At 41.0% G+C, this 8648-nt stretch overlaps 2 protein-coding genes across 3 annotated transcripts; one reads left to right on the forward strand and one right to left on the reverse strand.

Annotated features, from left to right (window-relative positions):
- The first annotated feature begins 512 nt into the window (after positions 1-512).
- cybc1 (cytochrome b-245 chaperone 1) lies at positions 513-3622 on the forward strand. Its single transcript, XM_008438006.2, has 6 exons — positions 513-673; positions 1684-1771; positions 1881-1922; positions 2004-2174; positions 2290-2434; positions 2951-3622. Exons 2-6 carry the CDS (start codon positions 1684-1686, stop codon positions 3072-3074), a joined length of 570 nt encoding a protein of 189 aa, XP_008436228.1. The 5' UTR covers positions 513-673; the 3' UTR covers positions 3075-3622.
- On the reverse strand, positions 3609-8644 carry hexd (hexosaminidase d). Of its 2 annotated transcripts, none has more exons than XM_008438008.3 (12): positions 8568-8644; positions 7311-7399; positions 7122-7237; positions 6573-6660; positions 6327-6491; positions 6064-6247; positions 5848-5919; positions 5281-5479; positions 4915-5076; positions 4736-4843; positions 4143-4232; positions 3609-4054 (listed from the first exon to the last, which is right to left on the reverse strand). In XM_008438008.3, the coding sequence occupies exons 2-12, from the start codon at positions 7392-7394 to the stop codon at positions 3883-3885; spliced, it is 1440 nt and encodes a 479-aa protein (XP_008436230.1). In that variant the 5' UTR covers positions 7395-7399; positions 8568-8644; the 3' UTR covers positions 3609-3882. The 2 variants fall into 2 exon arrangements, with proteins under 2 accessions (XP_008436230.1, XP_008436229.1); XM_008438007.3 differs by having other exon boundaries at positions 8430-8595.
- Positions 8645-8648: the final 4 nt, after the last annotated feature.

The raw sequence follows: 8648 nt of genomic DNA on the forward strand, positions 1-8648 counted from the left end.
TAGAGCTAAGAAAACCGCTCCTTGTCATCTTTGCCTCGTTTGAAGACCTGTAAGTTTGGTTTTGATTAACCCTTAACATGTCTTTTCAAGTGGCTGTCTGCATCTCGGCTCTACTGTCATTTTATTCATTTTATGAATTCAAACACGATGGAACATTTTATAGAACTGGCATACAGGCAGACTGAAATGTACACTTACGTCTTGCACTTTGCTTCATATTGGTTGCTGCACTATTAAAATGGACTTCTTTGACACAGGAGTTCTATTAAGAGGACTGGGTACATGGGTCGCATGGTTCACGCGCTTTACCAGTACGTTTTTCCGTCCATATTTATTGTACAAATGATCGAAAATATAATCTACGATCAAAACGTTTATAATTTGAATTGACAAATACAAATTATTCCAACACCACGAGTTTGTGAAGACATCGGGAACCACTGCTGCACAGTGCTATCTTTTCAGATTTTATTTTGAAAGTCATCTCAGTTTAGCGCATCCAATCAGAGTTCACGAAACCAGGAAGGAAGAGTCACCCATTCAAGACGGTTGTTGCGACAACATGGATTGAACTTCCTCGTAATTCAGTAATGTGGTGCACGTTTTATCGTGTAATTGCTATTTCTTTTTAAATCTACAAGGACCAAAATTCACTGAAGAAATAAAAGTTAAGGTAAGGAATGACAAAAATATAAAATGGCTGCATTTGTTTCTCCTTGCTGGTGTGAGTTGATGAATTGGAGAGCTGATCTACACCTCACTTACAGGATTATTCATAATGAAAACATTTATTTCATGTTTTAGCTTCAGTTTATGGATCAGGTCATCCAGCAGTAAAGAAACACATATGGGGGCAGATATGTTTATGTTGTTGTCACTTCTTGCTGCTAAGTGGGCTGAAATATGACAAAGCAGTTTGTGCCTCATACAGATTATATAATATATATTTAGAAATATATTCTAAAGAAGCTTTGACTTACACCAAGAAAATCTCTTTTTCATAGTGAGTGTATTTCAGGTGTCTGAAGTCACTATAAACGTGGACAGACAGTCCCATTAACTGCTCAGCTTCCTTTCTGCTTGAAGACGTCTTAATTTAGGGAGTGTTGCAGATTTGTGGTGAAACAGGAAGTCAGTTCAGCTTGGAGTAGAACAGCTCAGCCACCAGCTTCTTCATTACAGAGCTCTTTCCTAACAAGTGGAAAATGAATGAGCTTAGAATACTTATACTTAGAGTCAAACATAATTATTAAAACTACAGTAAGTTATTATAGCTATTCTTTATTTAAAGAATAGCTATAATAACTTAGCACGGGTGCACAAGACTGTCCACTGACAGTCTTGTGCACCCGTGGATCAGTGCACAAGACTCCTATGAAGATTTTATTTAAGATTGCGGGACAAAGTCCCACCAACATTGCCACCATCGTCCCTTTTGTTTATGAAGAAATTGAAGTCTTTTAAGTCTGCTGTCATACTTTCTAAAGATGTAAACAAACAAACAAACAAACAAACAAACATGTTTTTCATAAAAGTTACCTTAGGGAGTCTTGGACAGGCTTAGTATAGCAATGTAATTTAATCACACATACAACACAGGGTCACAAAAACACTTTATTTTCATTTGATAACAGTTTTAAACCAGGAAATCTCATCATTTCTAACATTCCTGCCTCTGTTCAGATGGGCTACATGACAGTAGAGACAAACAGTCCCACTCTGCTCCACCTTAAGAGATCTCCTGGTATCCGCTCATGGTCTCTTCTCGTTGGTAAGTTTGTGTTTGATCAGGTGATCCACCTGACTTCCATAAAACCTACAAGCACTTTGGAGTTTCGCTTTAAGTTTCTTTTCAGAATCCCAAACCTTTCGCTTTGCAGGTATAGCCTCTGCAGGGCTGGCGGCTGCCTACTACAGCTCAGGTATGGAAATGCAACTTATTTGTCCCACGTTTTCCCAAAGCAACAACTGCTCACCGTTGCCCTCTGCTTTGCGTGTCGCAGACAGCGTCCCGTGGAAGCTCTTCTACGTCGCAGGCTGCCTGTTTGTGGCCCTTCAGATCATGGAGGACTGGGAGGAGGCCGTGTTCGACAAGACCAGGAAAGTGGTGGAGCTCAAGACCATCAGCCTGTACACTCTGATGCTCACAATGTGGAGGAGAGGACATGAGAGACGTCAGTGAAACCACTAAGTGTTCGGTGGTTGGGTGGAACGGCGGACTCCATCAGTGTGAGGCCGTCACACAACTGCTCCGGATCTCAATGCGTTCTCTCTCTCTCTCTCTTTCAGTCGTGCTGGACCTGACGCAGCTCTGTGACATTTGTGTCGATGAGGAGAGGGTCCGATACCTGGGGAAGGGTTATCATGTGATGCTGAGGTTGGCAGCTGGCATCTCCTACCCGCTTACCCAGAGTGCCGCCATGGGAGGACGTAGGTAGGCCATTAGCAGGAAATGAAAGAAAATTCAACATGTGTCTCTGTAAATAATAGGGATGCAAACAATTAATCGACTTACCATTAACTGTTGGTTTGATTAAAATTAGTTCCAATTGATTAATTGATAAGGTCCGCTTCTTAGAACTTCTTTTAGTGTTGTAATTTGGCCGCCATCCAGAAGAGGGCGTCGCTGTGCGTCAGTTGATGCATAGGAAAAAAGATGGCGGAAAAAGTATAGAGAAACTGTCCGATCAGTCCGATGTGGAATGCGAAATTCACTTAATGCGGTTCTGTTTTGAAATATAAACACTTGAAAAGCTCTTTAGAGTTCATTTTATTGAGCCGAACTGCAAGACAGAGCAGCGTCAGAATAAAAGTTTTCTAACTTTTGCAATTAGCAAAAGTTAGCCAACTTTTGCTAATTGAGTTTAGAAAGCCATTGAATTTGGTTATGAAAGTTGTGTAGGAAGTTCCAGGAACCCTTGGTGACCTGCTTCTGTGTGTTGCCTTGCAGTGACGTCGACGCGGTGGCCTCATTGTTGAAGCGCTTCCTGGGACTGGATCAGACGCAGCGGAAGCAGCAGGAATACGAAGACTACGGAGAGGACAGCACGGACTCGGATAATGAGGCAGACTAACGCAAACTATATGGAACATGGGGCGAATTAACTAAAGCAGTCACGACAATGCAAAGACAATTGCAGAGAATGAGGCTCGCAACACATTCTGATAGTTATTCCCTTGTTTTGTTTATACCTTTTTCCCCAAATAATGCTTCACACATGGTGGTTTCCGCAAAGATTATACGCTCTGAACTAATTACTGTTTAAGAGCACGAGTTAGATTATGGATGTAGTGTTGCTCCCTGCTGAGATAATAACAATTCTTTGTTTGGGAGACAATGGAAAGTGCCTTTTCCCACGGTTTCCTAGACTCACCCAGCTCAGATCCAATTTCTTGCATGTTCTCCTGGGTCCAAGGAATTGAGCATGAGGAACTTCTCCCTGGCGATACGACTAAGCCTCTTACTTCATATTGACGTCTAAGCCGTTTTTGTGCGAACCAAAGACTAAATCTCAGGTAATCTCAAGTTTTTTTGTCAAATGTTTTTTTTTTTTTTATTTGTTTAATGATTTCTGATGGTAATGCCTAAAAGAAGAACAAACAAGAAATGAGTTTTCTACAAGGGTTGAATGATTTTTATTTCGTTGTATGCGTTTGCTTTTCTATTTGCTCATCTTTTATTAATTCGTGACAAAACTTGACATTCCTCTTTTCTTTGACCCACTTACCTCCGCTCACATCAACTTACATGGAGATGCAGAGTCACACAGAAAAAGAAACATAAACTACCACTAGCATTCTCTTAGCTTAGCTTAGAATGAATGTTAGGAAGTTGTAATCTCAGATAGTCCAATGCTAAAGCTGAAATGAGCCTTGAATCTTTCATGGCACCATTTCCTTTACACAGCCCGGGATGGCATCAATAATCTGCTGCAGTGGAGCCGTTACAGGGCTGACGTGTTCCTCCATCCACTCCTCGGCCGTAGAGTTGGGATAAAGATTTACCATCTCTTTTCTCACGGCCTCTACCATCTTCTGTAATGTGTCCAAATACCTGAGATGTAACCAGAAAGAAGCCAAACAATAAGCCAGACTGGACAGAGCAACCGCTTATTATCGTTCCAACTATTTAACATGCTTACCCTGAGGCTTGGCTGTGAATGAGGATGGAGTTTGACGGGTTCACCATCTTCCTCTGTCTGTGGTAGGGACTGAACCAGCCTCTTACAAACCTATAAAAGCACAACAAATGGTTCTTCGAATGTAAAGAAGAGAAATTGTCAAGCTCTAATTATATTTGCAGTAGGAAGATGAGATTCTCCAAATTAAATGCACCAGAAATCAATTGGAATACTAACTTGGAAAATTAGAGTTTCCTCACAAACGCCAATATCAAAATTCAAAATGGCGGCTGCATGAATTGGAAAAAGTAAGCAGCTTCTTACTGTATAAGTTACAGTAAGCAACCATTTTTTCCACTGCTGTTGCTATGTAACTTGCCATTTCAATTGTAGCACATACTATTGTACAATTATTTTTAATAAAAAAAATTTGCCACAATATCAAAGCATAAAATGCAGGTAAATACATTGTTATTGCCCCTCTGTGTTTGCAGTGGTAAGTTATTTAACAATATGACTTCTGAGACAAATTAAACCTGGCTTCCTTGTTAGAACAACAATATTCTTGACAAAATGACAGAGCAAATTCCTCCCGAAAACTGAAGACAACTTACATATTGCTTTCAAAAAATCTTAAATCTTCTGAGTTGAGCAGTGAATTTATCTCAACGATTAATTCTGCCAGCCTCCTGCCTGGGAACAGTGACTCGCCAGCAGAAGTTCTGAAAGACACAGAGAAACTCTTGACTTCAAGTCAGACCTTGTCGTTTGCTAACCCGGTGTTGGACCTGACCTCTCCATGGCTTCAATCTCCGCTGAAGACACTCCCAGCATCTCTGTTACGTTTCTATGAGCCTCAGTGCTGAATTCTCCATGGTTAAGTGTCTGTAGGCAGGATGCTAGGGAGGGGAGAGCTACGGGAAGTAGCTCACACAGTACAGACAGGTGGTCATACCTGTTGGTGGGAGAAAGGGAAAACTGAATTAGAAAATCAAGAGCTAAGATTTTTTTTTCTCATTTTGTCAACTCCCAACATATTTTATTAGAATTTTATATCAGAGCATTGCAATAAGACACATCAAATTCTTTGCTTGTCTCTTGGCAAAATGTAAGTAAGGAGGTATAGATATTTTTCCAAACCACTTCCTCTGATTCTTACCTCTGCCAGCCTGTGATGGCGATGCCCCTCATGTTAATGGCAGCAGACAGAGAAGCAGCCACCTTCAGCCACTGCAGGTGATTATCCACATGTCTTTGGGTGCAGGTCACGCAGGTGTGAACGGAAGTGGAGCCTTTGAAGGAGCTGGCTGCCCACAGATCGGACATACCAGCGCTGTGGTACTTCTCCAGCAAAGACACTGAAAACACAGTCGGGAATGTCGGGGCGTCAGTGCAGTTCAGTTAACCTTAGTAATCTGGAAAACTAAATTAAAAACGTTTTCATTCATTTGCGGTGTTTTCATACCCGATAGTTCGGTACACATGGTTCGATTACGAACCAAACTGGCAACATTAGTTATATTTTCAGCTGCTGTAGCTTACTTTCACAGCTTTTTTAAACATTAAAACCTCTGAAGAAGACACTGACCTAAGCTTACTTCTTCATTAAATTTAAACAAAAATCAGGTATCATCAGATTTTTAGCGGTTGTAGGATTTCTCTTTTGTCTTTGGCTGACCACTGACCAAACTCACGATTCTGAGGAGCATCAGGAAAAGTGTCTTACCAGTTTTATCCACGTCCAGGTTTGGGGTGTAGTCCCATAACATGGGCTGCACTAGTCCTACTAATCCACTTGCTGTCACATGGGGGAATCAAATCAAGAAGGGTTTAAATGAAGACATGCCCAATCAAGTGGACTGAAGAGAAAAATACAGCCTACAGCATTTGAGATGTTGGCGATTGGCTGATTTGGACGGAACACGCTTCGTTTCCTCCTCACCTTTCAACGTGTCCTGGCGCATGTCTCTCATCATGTCATCCCACATTATGATATTCATGTCGGGCCACGCCTCTTTAATAGCCTTGGCAACTTTGGTCACATGACTGAGGAAAAGCTGTTCCACTGAGCAACCGGTTGAAGCCAGCCAGAGCTTGGAGTCCTCCCCTTCTCCAAGAGAGTAAACCTTAAAGCATTTAAAACGGGAACATGTATGAGACAAAGACAGAGAGCTTAAAAGCCTCCAATCACAGGAAGACTCCTACCTCATCTGCCCCTATGTGGACCGTTCTTAGATGTGGATGCAGCTCAACCACCTGCCTCAGCATCTCCATCACCAGCTTGACTCCTTCCTCTTTGTGGGGATTAAGGGTGCCAACGCAGTGAGGGTCCTCTCTAAGGTGCCACAGGGTCCGGTGCTTCAACACAAACTTCACAGAGAAGGAGATTAAAAGCTCATACAACTTCAGAATATACCATTTAAAGAGACAAATTGTAGGGTTTTACCACACCTCCATGTGACCAAAAGTCTGCACCAGTGGGATCACCTCCATGCCTCTAGCTTTGGCAGATTCCTGAATGGACAGCACCTGCTCTCGGCTAAAAACATTGGTGAAGTGACGAAGGTACGAGATACTGGTTAGCAAACCACGCTTAAAGAATTTACTTACTCAAGCTGTTCCATATTTTGTCGTGCTACAGCAACAAGCTTTTTTTTAATTGACTAAGAAAAACCCTAAAGCAAGAGCCAAGCTGTGAGGTGGAAGGAGACATTTTCAACATTCGTGCTATTTATCAGTAAAATACCAATATGAATTTCATTATTCAGACCAGTTTTCTGACAAAAAAGACTTGCACTACTGATGATTGGTCAATTAATTGAATTGAAATATTACCGCATTGCATTGAAAAAAATGAAAATAAAGAATTAAATTCTGTTTTAAATAAGAAAGTAAAAATTTTATTGCCTGTTCCAATTCCTTTAGGGGACGTGAACAGGGTGAAGCTGAAAAGGCAGATAAAAAAAAGTTTTGTGGATCCAGTGACACCCTGATCTGCACCTGTAAGCGGGCTGCGCTGTGGCTTGCAGGAGCTGCAGCTCTCCCTTGTAGGGGAACATGTCCTCATACTCCACCAGCAGGCCGTCCACACCCAGCCGAGAGAAGAGCTCGATCAGCTGAGGAGGTGAAGCACAGTGAGCAGGAACGACTGAGCAGGTTTGTGAATGCCAGAAGAAAGAAAAGGCTCACCCGGTGAAGGTATTCAATTTGTGGCGGGGCACCTTTCAAATCCAAGTGGACCAATTTCTTTCCTTTGGGCCACGGTGGATTCATTCTGCCTGCAGAAAAATGTGTGATCGTTGAGGTATTTTTGACGAGTGTCTTGCATGTTGATTATGTGTGAAAATTTAACTTGTAATAAACGCGCAACAATATGTTTGTGAACACACTTATTGGTACTGGATACGTGTTATTTTGCCCTTTTACCATTTTGTACATTGGCGGTTTGGGTTTCCAGCTCTTTTAAATGTGAAATATCTACAGACAGTGATGGAAGTAATTTTCAGTATGGAAGTGTGGTTTTATGACTCAGGAAACTGTTCCATACAGGGTTCAGAACCAAAAACACAGTGAAAGACAGTACTATTTGAACATAACATGCAATTAATTCATATTATACATGGGATGTGAGCTTTTTTTATGATTGTTTATGGTCCACAATTAATGAAAACAATGACCTACAAAGAAAACTGACAAATAGTTTATGCAAATAGTGGGAAATTGTTAGCTAATGAGAACAAAGCGGAATAAATGATGAGATAGAAACAAGAAGGTAAAAAATGGGACCCGACCCAAAGCCGTAAACGACGCCAGAAACGGTTCGTGTTTTTGGCATCCCTGGCTTTCCGTACTTGACTTAATACTCGCTTTGACAAACTATTTAAAAAATAATTTTCTACAATATCCTCATAGTCTACCGTACGGAAATGTGTCACGTGACTACAATAAATAACATCTATAGCAGGAAATCGCTTACAGAGTCCTTATATTTCATAACAATTTGGGGTCAGAACCCAAATAAGTAGAAATTATATTTAGAAGAAAAATTAGTTCAATCAAATGGTATCATAGAAAAGCCTGGGTCATTTTCTGTGTATTTATATCCATAATTAATGACAATGTGTAAGTATATATAAATAAGAAGTTAAATTCATTGGTAATAAAATAATTTCTTCAGGACAAGAATATAAAAGCAAACACGTTAGAACCAAATGGAGACATACATCTTCGAAGGCCTAGAATTAACCAATCGACTCAGAGCCCCTCTAAGGTCCGTTTCTTTTTCTACTTCCGGTCAGTGTAACCTACCTTGTAAGGTAGCGCCTATATGTTTAAGAGAAAACTCTGATAAAATGTGAGCTCCGTGCAAAGCGTTTAAAATTGGAGCGTGTGCGGTTCAAAGAGCTAAATTAGTCAAGAAAGGAGCTCTCAGCTTAAAAATCAAACCTCTGTTTCTTTTCTCCAGCTGCAGCGGAACTACTTTGCACGTGGACCAATGACAGATACGCTTTCTCTTCTGGTAGAGCC

The sequence above is a fragment of the Poecilia reticulata genome, chromosome 19 (assembly GCF_904066995.2).
Source record: "Poecilia reticulata chromosome 19, P_reticulata-male-v2, whole genome shotgun sequence".
Taxonomy (NCBI): domain Eukaryota; kingdom Metazoa; phylum Chordata; class Actinopteri; order Cyprinodontiformes; family Poeciliidae; genus Poecilia; species Poecilia reticulata.